Source organism: Lepisosteus platostomus, chromosome 3 (genome assembly GCF_059453375.1).
Source record: "Lepisosteus platostomus isolate fLepPlt1 chromosome 3, fLepPlt1.hap1, whole genome shotgun sequence".
Classification (NCBI taxonomy): Eukaryota; Metazoa; Chordata; class Actinopteri; order Semionotiformes; family Lepisosteidae; genus Lepisosteus; species Lepisosteus platostomus.
Window position 1 is genome coordinate 76,267,088 of NC_142613.1, and position 13,657 is coordinate 76,280,744.

General features: G+C 39.1%; 1 protein-coding gene and 1 pseudogene across 1 annotated transcript; both read left to right on the forward strand.

The window, feature by feature from the left end:
* Positions 1-691: 691 nt before the first annotated feature.
* LOC148675531 (trace amine-associated receptor 13c-like) lies at positions 692-1,885 on the forward strand (annotated as a pseudogene).
* An 8,512-nt stretch (positions 1,886-10,397) lies between these two features.
* LOC148675532 (trace amine-associated receptor 13c-like) lies at positions 10,398-12,467 on the forward strand. Its single transcript, XM_088627208.1, has one exon. It carries the CDS (start codon positions 10,598-10,600, stop codon positions 11,657-11,659), a length of 1,062 nt encoding a protein of 353 aa, XP_088483334.1. The 5' UTR covers positions 10,398-10,597; the 3' UTR covers positions 11,660-12,467.
* Positions 12,468-13,657: the final 1,190 nt, after the last annotated feature.

Genomic DNA, 13,657 nt, shown 5'->3' on the forward strand with positions numbered 1-13,657 from the left:
GCATCACCGGAAGCCCAGAAATTACTGCTTTAATATATTACCTGGCTACCATTCCTGATAGTCTTTTGAGAAAAAGAAATCTGGTTGATACTTAGAGAAATAGTACCTTGTCTTTTTCATACTGTGACACTACTCCGGGTGGCCATCTCTTTAAGAGGGTGATCCAGGTAGGTCCATAGTGACTGGCATGCCCGTCAGTCTGTTGGGAAAACATTTGCTGTGGAACAATTATCAGGGTCACTGGTTGAGTCTTCTGAGTGATCCGTTCCTGGCCAAAGGGCTTTCGTCCAGTGCCTGGACTGTCAAACATGACTCACACAGAACCAGGGGGATGCTGAGATTCTGGGCTCTTTGGAGATCCAGGACTTTCCCTGAGGCTACTACAGTATGTCGACACAAAAGACTATCTACTACGAATCTGATGCTGGGAGCTGTTCACTAGGCAGTTCACATGATCTCATCTGAAACATAATAAGTGACATCAAAGCACAACTAACCTATAATAAAGAGTGACAAATTACAGTGTATATCTCAAATGGAGAAACAACTGGCGACTGAGAGCGCTTTGATATTTGGTGTGATCTACGTACTGGTTTATGGCAAAAGTGATGAAGTAGGTTTTCTTTAAGATATCTGATTGCTATACTATTATTTTAATTGTGACCTCATTTCAGTTTTCTATTCCTTTGAAATGGAATTAAGTGATTTGCATTGTTGTCATGCTATAGAGTATTGCTTTCCATCGAACAATGCATCTTGTCTTAAAGAAATTCGATCTACAGCAGTCTATGCTATTCTCTACACAGTGCTGGTTTTAGCAATTAGTGTAACAGTGTGTGGAAACCTGGTGGTAATCATCTCTATCTCTCACTTCAAGCAGCTTCACACACCAACAAATCTCCTCTTATTCTCTCTGGCTGTTGCAGACTTTTTAGTAGGTACGATGGTGTTGCCTTTTGTTTTTATTCTTTTTATAGAAACATGTTGGTATTTTGGTGACATACTATGTTCTATCCTGAAGTTACTTGATTCTGTTTTAATTTCTGTATCTCTGAGTAATCTGGCATTTATAGCTATTGACCGCTATTTTGCTGTGTGTGACCCATTGCTTTACTCCACTAAAATCAATTTTAAAATGATGTGCTTATTTATTCTGTGCAGCTGGCTACTGTTTCCTCTCTACAGACTGGCTCTGCTGTACTTTAATGAAAACGTTGATGGCCCTGATACTCTGAGTATTTGTCTTGGACAGTGTTTTTTTGTAATGTCTGCAAACTGGAGAATTACTGATGTGATAGTTACATTAATTTTGCCTTGCTCTATTATGATAGGTCTGTATGTAAACATCTTTATAGTTGCCACAAGACAAGCAAGAGTAATCAGTTCTATTACACAACAAATATTACCAATGGATAAAAGGAGAAACAAAATCTCTGAAAAATCAGAACAAAAGGCTGCAAAAACATTAGGAATTGTAGTATTTGTTTTTCTATTTTGTTGGATACCATATTACCTATGTGTCCTCATAGAAGAAGAAATTCATACTGTACATCTTCTGTGGTACTTTACTTTCTATGGTTTATAGTATATTTGAACTCTGCCATGAATCCAATCATTTATGCTTTATTTTATCCTTGGTTTCAAAAATCGGTTAAATTGATCATTGCTTTAAGAAAATGTAACCCAGATTCCTCTTTGATTAGTCTATGTAAATTCTATGTATTTCATTTAAGTGTACAGGTCATGGTGGAAACATGCTGTGCATTTGTCTTTATTCTAATGAAATAGTCACGCCTGCATTTGAAGGAAATAAAAACTAAATTATTTGTACTGTATCAACCACAACAGCTCATTTACATGTGGTGTTTCAATGAGAAAAGTCATGAGTGGGAGAATTTCTTTTGACAAAGATAGAGAAAAATAAATATAGTATGTACATTACTTAATTCATTGTAGGTTTTCACATTATTACATTATTTTAGTAAGGCTCTAAAGGAAAAATAAACATGTTCAAAATCTTTGAAATATTTGAAAATAAAAACTGTCAATGCATTGTAAATTCATTGTCTATATCATCTCTATCTTAATTACTGAAACTAAACCCAGGGAGCCCAGGACAGTAATGCTAACCACTGCATCACTGCAAACTGCCTCTGATTTTTTGTGATAGCTGGATTGAAGTTCTCCCAGTCCTTCACTTGTTTTTATCCAGGCCCAGACACTTGTCAGCTACATAGCCCTCAGTGGCAGGCCGTACATGTTTTAAGGCCTCTGCATTATTTTTTACCATCTCTGGGATTATGTTTGAGGTTGGCACAGAGGTACACTAACTCTTTTTGATGTCGTATATCTGGTCCTTCACTCACAGACTCAGGGTATTGGGTTATGGACCGCTGTGTCTCACATGGGTAGTAGCAGTGGAACTCCATTTCTCTCTTGTTCTGGTTTGGCCATCATGAACCTAGGAATGCAGCTAGAAAACCAAAACCCCTGAGGGGAGGAGTGGTGGAGCGGTGGCACTGTTGTTAAGGATCAGCGCCTGTGGCTGGAAGGTTGCTGGTTCAAGTCCTGCAGCTAGCAGAGGAATCCTTCTCTTTCAGGACCCTGAGCAAGACCCCTTAACACTAACTGCTCTAGGGGTGCTGTATAAATGGCTGACCCTGTGCTCTAACCACAATCTTCTCTCTCCACATCTGTGTGTCTGTGTGTCTCATGGAGAGCAAACTGGGGTATGTAAAAAGACAAATTCCTAATGCAAGAACTTTTTGGCTAATAAAGTGATCCTATCTTATCTCTACTTCCTTCCTTAACTTACCAGTGGCCTGACAAGGCAATGGCTGAGTGTACTACAAGAATAGGAAGCTCTCAGCTGCCTGAGATTTTAGAGTTATGGCACTGGATGTGAGCTTCTGTCTTAGCAGTGCCTTTGTTTGGAGCCTCAGCTCTTTAATATATTCTGCCGTCTTAGCAGTGTTGCAACCACTGGTGCTCCAACCCAGCATCACACAAACACATAACAAATACCTTGGAGTATTGGCTCCATGATGTCTCTATGTCTTTACACATTTAACACTAAGAACCATACTCTATAATGTGCTCTGTGCTTGGTTAGTCTGCCCTTTGACCTGAGGCAGCACACAGCTGTTAGTGTCTTTCTTCTTCATCACAAGGCTGCATTCCAATCAACAAGATCTAGTAATCCCACAGGCAGGTACACATCTCAACAGCAGTCTTTCCTGCACTGTTCCTTCGGCACGCCACTGGAACAGGCTGGGCCTTTAAACTCCTAGTTCCCCATGGAATTGTGGCTTTAACTCCGGTCCCTTGTGGGAAACCTAAAGAGTAATTAAAATCTCTTTCATCTGCTGGCTTCCCTTGTCATACACAAACCTAGCCTAGCTGATTACCTGGCTACTTAAAACACTTGCACACAGCAGCCAGCCTTGTTGATTACTACCAACTTCTTAAACACATGCAACAGCAAGCCTTGCTGAATAACTGGCTGTCTAAAACTAAATCACGGCTTGCAGCATACCACTGTAGGTGAGCACTCAATCTTTCTGTCATAATCATGTCTATCTCACTCTCTGGATACTGGCATGTGAATCCTACTTGTAATGCTGCTTGTAGGACCATCAACAGCTAACGCTTCTCAAATCATGAACTGCTGGCAGTTGTAGGCCTTTAAAGGTGCAGTCTCTAAATGAGACACTCTGCCATGATCATACCACACCTGGGGTCTTACAGCATCTGAAATCAATGTTTCATTAACCAGTTCTCTGTAAGAAAACACTCGGCTATTTTTCCCAAAACTTTAATTTGTAAGTTTTATTTCTTTGTTGCTATTTTATAAGACAATAAACACTGTTTGAAGAAATAAAAGGTAAAATGTAAATCCCAAAATGTATTTCCAATAAACACTGCAAATGTCACATGATAATACAATCCCTCAGTGCTAGTGCTAGTGAGCACTTTAATTGTCAGAATGTTGAGTTTTGAGGTGGGGGCTTGGAGGCTCCATGACATTTGTAGTTTTCAAGTGGGCACGTTCCATCATCAGTATATCACTGATGACCTCCACAACCTCTGCAGAAGGCACAGCAGTGGTTCTGGTGTCCCAGAACCATCACCCTCTATGCCTCCCCACTGTTCTCACATCTGACTTGGTGTCCCAGCTGGAGGTCTCTCTTCTTCAGTCATTGGAGTGGAATACACTTCCACTACCAACTACCAAAATATATATAAATTAATAAATTAATATAATTAAATTAGTAACATTGGGCTGGGACCGACTTGCATCCTGCTGCTCCTGCCAACAGCAATATTCCCATGAGCACTCAACCTGTCATTCAAACTAGGTTGGGACGTCTTTTAATTAAACCTTCAATCTTTCAGTCAGGCTCCTGACCTCGTTCCCAATCACACTAATTGGCTACCTACTGTATTTAAGTCTGTTCAGAACATTGGATATTCGCTCCGTCATTAGAGGTTAATCTTGCAAACCTAGTGATCTCATTCCTTGTATAGTGAAGTTCATTACTTAGTTATTCTCTTATCTTTCTCATTATTCTTCATTCCTGAAACACTTTCTCCATTTTAATTTTTCCCTTCTTTGGTGCTGACTCACCAGCCTCTCTTTTCTTTATTTTGTCTGGGGGCCAATCAAGAGGTGTGAAATGAAGTGTGAAATGAAACCTACAATGAAAAGAGAATTTAGAAGAAAAGAAGTCTGTCGTTAACAGAAGAGGGAAGGTGTGATCCTAGCTGCGGGATAATTTTAATTTCTGTAGTCTTTCTGGTGTATGAGTAAGGAAAACCGTCTTTGAGAACACAGACGGAGAGATTAGAGTGGTAGTGGCCATCAGAGGTGAAATGAGAAACATTGGGCTTGGAGAGATCTTTAATCTTCACAGCCCTACCATGTTCTCTGAAGCAGTCTCCGAATCTCCTTCCTGTTTCTCCAATGCAGATGGCTGTGCATTTACTGCATGAGAAATAGTAAATAAGGTTGCTGGAGGTACAAGATGCCATCTGGGTGATCCTGAATTGTCCTGAGGGGCCTTGAATGAGTGTGGTGTTAGATGTATACTTGCAGGTGATACAGCAAGGGAAAGTGCCTGGTGTGGATGGTTGCTGAGGGCGGTCAAGGGAGCTGTGAACAAGAAGATTACCCAGATTAGGTGGTCGGCGATATGAGATGACGGGGTGGTCAGAAAAGAGGGCACCAATGGAGGGATCATCCTTTAGGAATGGAAAAGTTAATAGTCCTGGCGATAGGAAGTGTGTTGGGGTGGTAGGGAAGCACCAAAGGAATGCAGTTGTTATGGCAGGAGTTCCTGGTTGAGTTGATGGTCCGAGGGGTATTTTTCATTCGGGCAAGGGCCTTGTCAATAACACTGCTGGGGGTATCCCCTGTTGATGAGAAAGAAGTACATTTTGAGGGCTTGGTTCTGGAAACCGATGTCGGCGCTGCATAATCATTGTAGCCGAAGGAACTGTGAAAAAGGAAGAGAGTGTTTGGGGTGAAATGAGTTATACAGGAGATAGCTGTGTGAATCCGTAGGTTTGTAATAGACTGAAGAAGAGAGAGTCGGGGGTAGTTAATGGAGAAGTTGATGTCTAGAAACAGAAGAGTAGTGGAAGATATGTTAACTGTATATTTGAGGGAAGGGTGGAAGTTGGTGAAGTGATGCAGAAAGCGCTCAAGCTGGTTGTTAGAGCATGTGGCTGCAACGACACAGTAGTCAATGTATTGCTTGTACAGGTTGGGGACATAGCCAGTGTCGGAAGCAAAGAAGCGTTCTTCTACCCAGCCAACAAAAATATTGGCATAGCTGGGTCCCATTCTGGTGACCATGGCAACTCCACTCACCTGTTGATAAAAGAGGTTATTGAATGAGAATGCATTCAGTGTGAGACCCACTCACACTGCATGCAACTGTCTGACTACATACATCTCAGCCTTTCTCGACAGCCTCATGAGACCGCTGGTTGAAGGTCTTCTCTCGTACATCAAGGACACCAACCACGTGCTCCAACTTTTTAATGATTTACAATTTCAGGACCCCAAATGCCACATTTTTACCATGGATATCACATCTCTTTACACCGTCATTCCCCATAATGACGGTCTTACAGCCCTCAAGCAAACTCTAGACGGTGCTTGATAATAATAATAATAATATTTCTTTATTAGCCCTATGCAATTTCTTGCATTAGGAATTCATCTTTTCGCATACCCCAGCTTCTTCTCCAAGGAGACAGACAGGGAGAGAAGCTTGGGGTCAGAGCACAGGGTCTGCCATTGTACGGCACCCCTGGAGCAGTTGGGGTTAAGGGCCTTGCTCAGGGGCCCAACGGAGTAGGATTTCTCTGCCGGCCACGGGATTTGAACCGGCAACCTTTCAGTCACAGGCGCAGATCCTTAGCCACAGAGCCACCGCTCCACCCTTGATCCACCCACTCACACCCTGGTACGCCTTGCAGAATTAATCACACTGAATGCATTCTCATAAAATCAGTCATAATCTCGGAATGCCAATTGTAGAAATAACCCTTCTTACCTCCTTTGTTTAACTTACAGAATTTCACGAAGAAATCCTTAATCACAATACCATCACTTAATTCATCCAGATACACAAATTCAGGCCAGAGCCAACAACAAGCTATAATAGTGGACTATTCTTATGTATTCACTACATAAGAAACAAGCCAAAAGTAATACTGTGATCGTGCTTTGAACCATTGGGTGCAGCGCTTTGTCCATTACCACTACAAGGACAATAAAAGTTTTTTAAAAAGAAACAAATGTCAAAAGGTTTCTGAAATGTCCACTTGTTACACTCTAGCTGCTTAGTTACATGATTCCATATTAATATAACTATCAAGTGATGTTAAATCACTGCATTTATCTTTTTACAATAACAGCAAGTGGTGTTTTTACTACGTATTCTTAGAAAAGGATAAAATGTTATAACTTTTGATGAAGTACAGAAAATACAAGCTTAAAAATGTTAGAACAAGCATCTTAAAGCCAGAACCCACCAAGTTACCAAGTAATGATTAATGATGAAGGTGGAAGGTTGTGTACTTTTGTCCAACTGAGCAATCTTGCTTTTATAAATGTAGCCTGGCAAAGAACATACGTTACTACAATTAATTTAAATGGGGATTTTTTATTCTGGATCTGCATGAAATCATAAAAATGAGTGGTTATATTATTTTCTGTTACAGAACTTGGATGCAATATAACCTTTAACCCAAAAGCTTCACATAGATACACATGGAGATATACATACACCAGGATGCACAAAGCACTACTAAAATAACATAGACAAAGAAAAAAATATGGTAGTGGCAATTTCCCTAAGGAAAGAAATACTCCACATTAGTTTGATGCCACATTTTTCATTGGTCCCATTACATCACAGAATATCACAGTCTTCTTTTAACATGCTCTGAACAAGTTAAACAGAATAAGATCATTCTCAAAGAACAAAACAAATAATTTCCTCTACAAACAATGGTTAAAGAAATGCAAACATCTAACAAAAATGTATGACCATTCAACATTGTGGACATTATTCCCGCAAACTCACCCACACAGCACTGGAACCCCATGGCAGTTGGGATCACTTCATCCCTAAACATCCACCAATTATGTCTAACTAATATGTCACCCTCCACTCATATATCAGCAATATACGTCTCTTTCAAGGATTACAAAACTTCATTTTCGATAGCTACACAATCAACTGAATTCTGAACATTTACCTCTGCATTCACATCACACGTAGCCACACACCACGCTCAACTTTACGACGTCCACTCAAACAATTACTGGCGTGCCGACGTCACTCATACAGATGCAGCCATTCAAAATGGGTGGGCTATTTCGCGGTATACCCCGGTGAGCGTAACTGTCCCATAGTTTAGAAAGATGATAGATACTTTTATTGATCCCTTGAGGGAAATAAAATAAATAATTTTCGTTTTAGGAAATTATTAAACGCTCGGTTAAAAGCAAAGGAGAATGCCCGCGGCGTAAAAGAAAATGCCTGACGAACTAGGGATTGGACAGTTTCCACGTGCTTGTACAATCGATGGAAATGTTCAAATAAATGTGCAAAAGAAATAAACAAAATAATCATTTATTTCTTTATCATATTGGATAGCTAATGTCCTCTCTTTGTTAGTTACCTGTGGCTGTGTTTCTGCGTTGCGTAGCAACGAGTGACTATATTCTCAGGCGGAGGAACGTAAACAGCTTAATTTTTGTGTTCAATAATTTTTAAAATTAAAATTCATTCTATACAGCAATCAAATATTTGGGTACCGTTTCATAAAACTTTCATGCTTAAAATGTTTAAGGAGAAATGGAAGACTGGTGTGTATTTTTTCTTTAAACTACCAAGACCAGCCATACACAGTACAGTTTACATACAGTAATGTTTATGTTCCTTAATTAATATCGTTTATGACCTTCAGATGCGTTATGCTCCTCTTCTTTTTATGCTCAGCTACTAAAATTTCCCTTTAGTGGTAAAATTTCATATAAATATTGAATACTAAGCAGATTAAAATGTGCACAGTAAAAAGATTAAATGATTAAATCTTTTCACTACCGAACAATGCACCACGAATGCTCTTGTCGGTCATTTTGGCCAGCCAATCACTTACCGCGGTGCCCTGCGGTGGCTTGTGGGTAGTTGCCCATACGGCGGGTTTGTACCGTGCATTTTGAATGGCTGCATCTGTATGTGTATGTCTTAAAGCGACAGCTATCAATTTCAGTGTCAGATTTCAAATACCCCTTCCATAACCACCTGGTTACATAAAATATACCGACTTTTTAATGTTTAATGATTGGCATGCTGTAACACACAGTTTAAAATTATTAAAACTCTAAAGAGTATAAAACTTAAATTCTTAATTGGAAAACGATTGTCCCTCAGCAGTGTTTTCTGGTGACAGCTCAAATGCTGTACATGAGACTTTAAGCTTTATTAGCTCCTTCTGGCATTTTTACAAGGTTTTACAAGGTGCTTCCGGATACTATTATCATAATCTAATTTACATGCGGTATGATGCACTAAAACTACTGCGTTTTAGCGCAATGTACTTCAAGCATTTTGAATGGCTGGATCTGTATTTGTTCAAGTTCTATTTTTAAATCAAATGATGTATTTGCTCCACAACCAAAATATATAAACTATATAACAATTTCACTCATTAAAATAATAAAACACGTGTTTCATGAAGCAAATACAAGTTACAGCAGTTTCTTTAACTTTCTCCTTTTTTGGGTTCAAACAACAAAAAAAGAGAATAAAAAAGGCAACACAACCGATGCACATTCCACCCAGAGCGTTGTCACTTGTCTCAGGAACTTGGTAAGACATCTTCCCACGGATTTTGTTGTGAAAAAACACTATCCTTCTTTGTTGATCATCTTTCAGAGGGTGTCCATTAAACTGCATATCCATAATAAGGAAGCTACTTTACAAAAAAAGTAAAAAGTCTTTTCACAGAGTAAGGGTTATTGTAGATATTTCCCACCTTTCTAACTGAACTGTAACCCTGTTTTATTTTAGTTCCTCTTTGGTGGCAGGTGTCAACTACCTCTGTCCTCTGGCTTCTGCCCTTTGACCTCTGACTTCTGGTTTTCACCCCTCCACAAAAACCAGCCCCCTTTCTAAAGAGGCTAGGTTGCTCCTAATCTGTGCTCATTGAGATCTAATATTGTTCAATTTGGATTAAGTAGAACTCCCAGACTAGATTTGTTGGAGAATGACCAAACTCTCCAATTAGAAACTTATTTTTAGTGCAATTTTTTATTGGCTGTCGGAAGAGGTGCAATGTTAATATGTGACATTTGGTATCTTGTTAGTCTCTCAAAATATTCCATCATGATTTACCAACCTGAAATTCTGAGGCACAGGCCATTAGTAGAAGTCACTGGGAACTATGGCCATAGAATCATGCCATACACATAGTGCTCTAGTTTAGTTCTAATAAATGTTTCCATATCAAATGCAATAAAAGTACAACTCAACTACAATTATTTGCAAAAAGGGCAATATACTGACTCATTGCTTAAATAAATGAACAAGCAATCATTATTTAGACACATACAAATACAGATCATCAAACATTTCTTCCAGCATTATTCTACCACACCTCTGCCAAACCCAATGCCATTACCTGTGTAACTTATTGACTTATTTTTTTTTATGTTAGGGGTGCTGACAATTTCAATTGCATAGTATGACTCTCTTACCTTAAGTCAACTATATTAAAATTATGCTACTAAGATTTTTAATGAGCTTGTATTTTAATCTTTGTTTAGAGTTGTTTTTATATCAGGTCATTTTAACATTGAAGTTTTAGTAATATACAGTAGCCACTATCCTCGATTGAGATCTCTAAGCTCTTCCCAGCATCAGCAACTCCTCCCTACACATAAACAGTCCCACACAGCATAAGCAGGAGGAGCTACTAGACATTCTTTATAAACTGAGCAGCAGCAAAGACCAGTAGGACTATTTTGTGGCAGAAGAGAAGAAAGGGGTCTGAATTCTTTGCTGCCATTTTTTGAATGGACATTTTCATTTATTCTCAGGTAATGGAAGTAAATGAAATGGGAGCACATGAAATAGTGGAGTATTGTTTTTCATCTGACAATGCATCTTGCCTAAAAGAAACTCGATCCACAGCTGTTTATGTCATCTTATATATTTTCTTTATATCTGTGGCAATACTAACAGTGTGTGGAAACCTGATGGTGATCATTTCTATCTCTCACTTCAAGCAGCTCCACACACCAACTAACTTCCTCCTGCTCTCCCTGGCTGTGGCAGACTTTCTGAGCGGGCTGATTGTGATGCCTTTCTTGATGATAATGTATATAGAAACTTGTTGGTATTTTGGAGTGACGTTCTGTTATATTTTTACCTCAGTTTTTGCTATTCTTTCTGTTACTTCTCTTATTAATGTTGTCTTCATAAGTATCGATCGCTATTTTGCTGTGTGCGATCCTTTACAATATTCCAATAAAATAACAGTTAATGTTATAAGCTTATGTATAATACTTAGCTGGTCATTCGCCATACTTTATTCATTGATGATCGTTGCGTGCAATATTAATTTTAAAAGCACTGAAGGCATAAATACCTGCCTTGGAGAATGTTTGATTGAAATGAGTGCTTCCTGGGTGATACTTGATATTTTCATTTCTTTCATTTTACCTTGCTCTATTATGATATTTCTTTATATAAAAATATTTATCGTTGCCAAAAGGCATGCACAAGTGATCACTTCTGTTACTGAACAGCTGACTTATAGAGATGAAAAAAACAATAACATTTCCAAAAGGTCTGAAAGAAAAGCAGCCAGAACATTAGGGATTGTAATGGCTGTATTCCTCCTGTGCTGGATGCCATATTATATAGCCAATATTGTTGTGGGAAACTTAAGTTTTTCTTCTTCACCAGCAGTTATTAATTATCTGATTGTTCTAGCATATTTGAACTGTACCCTGAATCCAATTATCTATGCCTTGTTTTATCCCTGGTTTCAGAAGTCAGTGAGAGAAATATTTACATTTAGGATATGTGATCCAGCATCCACTCTGATTAATCTGTTTCCAGAAAACCATTAAAAACCATAATAAGAACTCTGCCAGGCACCGATGGTGTATCAGTCATCTGCTTTCTGCTCAGTCACAAAAAACAGCTAATCACACAGAGATATTTATAGCACTGTTCATTCAAATACTCTTCATCTCCAGCAGAACAACATTTCAGTCTTCAATGAAATCATCAGGAGGGCCTAAATGAGTAAACTTCTCTTAATCTTTTTTCTCTCCATTAAATACTAACTCTTTTTCATTCTCTGGAGCACCTGGCACACTGAACTGGGCTCCCTTCACTGAGGATACACATTCCCTGTTTCCTCTGAGACCTGCCAGAGCACCTTACATTATGTCAAAGAGTGCCAACACCGAAGAAGGGAAAAGGCTAATGGGCTGTGATTTACTGAGTTTGCAGGTAGTGGCCAGTGGGTATGTTAGTATCGGTGTGTTTTTCCTTCTCCTGTTTTTTTGTTTCATCCCTGATAATCAAAGTCTTCCAATGCAGACAGTGGGGCAGTAGGCAATTAACTGGACTCAGAGACAAACAGAATCGAGCGGTGAACATCAGGGACACATTGCTCAAGATGCCCAGGAATGAAGAAGATACCTAAACTACCAAAGAAACCACACAGAGGACGGAACTGCTGGACAGCATTCTTTTGGGACATTTGTTCTTGTATCTGGGGGTCCATGGGGCTGGTTTGGAATGTGTGCCCCCAGAGAGAGTTTTGTATCATGATCTTTGGATGGATGGGCTGTAATTGCCAGAGAATAAAGGGGCTCTTAATCAACACTTATTGTCTTGTCGGGTCTGTGGTTGTACTGGTGGCTCTGGAAGATAAAGTTAAGGTAATGTGTGGCAAGGGAAGCAGGGTCTTAATACCTATCATAAATGGCTAGGTGGTGTAGTCAGCACAACGCAAAAGTAGTTCCTGAATTTAGGGGTCACCTATCCATGACACTTACCCAGCTTAACCACTGGTACCCAGATTCCACCTATAAACGGCACTAATCTACCACTCTACAGAGACTCTGGAGAATGAAAAATCCAGGATAACGTATTAAAATTGCTTAATTCGTCTGATGTCCATCTAAATTCAATGCATAATGAAATCCTTGCATGTTTTTATTAACTATTTTTCAAACTCTTCAAATTTTAATCGGTGTTAGTATTGCCAGTTAATATTAGTTAATATTACAAACTCCCTCCTTGAACTACAGGAGCTTAGACACAACTTCAAACCTATCCACTGAGTGCAAGATATACTCTCACTTCTGCTCCTGAGGAGTGTTCAGTTATCCATATTACATGATCCCTTTTTCCATTCCACAGGAAGCAAATCAGTCATGGCAAGTGTGTCCAATCAAAGGAAGACTGGCCATGGATTCAAAACACCTATGGTACCTACATTTATATAGCAAAGGGGGGCACATAGCTCACATTATTTCTATAATTCTGTGTAATTTAGTTATTACGTATGATTAATCACGTCATAATTAATTCATTAAAGTGAACAATTAATCACTGAGTGTAGTAGTTGTTCGCTTATTAATAATTATCAATAACAGTTATAGAATTAATTAATAAGTTCAAGTGGGCTATGCATAGGCTGCAAAGGAACAAGTAATAAGTCTGTTCAATCCTGAAATTACAAGAAAGAAAAATAAATTGGGCCATGGATCTGTCTTCAGGTGTGAGAAAGACAGGGCAGTAAGCAAAGGTAATGTAGCAGGAGAACAAAAGCTGGGAGAGAGGTGGAGCAGAGGACAGACAGAGTGACCAATGAGGTAGCCTAAGGAACTGTGAAAAACGGAAAGAGTTGTTAGTGTGTTTGTGAAGAAATTAGCTATACAGGAGATAGTTGTGTGAATCAGTGGGTTTGTAATAGACCAAAGTAGAGAGTTGGAGGTAGTTAATGGAGAAGTTGATGTCTAGAAATCCTGCAGTTACATTCACTTGAGTGATGTCTGGCATAGATCCCATACCAGAAGCTTTCTGCACTGTAGAAAAGATGGAGAAGTGAG

Bases quoted from the DNA above. Each gene is read 5' to 3' on its own strand.
- LOC148675532 (XM_088627208.1), top strand. From the start codon at position 10,598: ATGGACATTTTCATTTATTCTCAGGTAATGGAAGTAAATGAAATGGGA.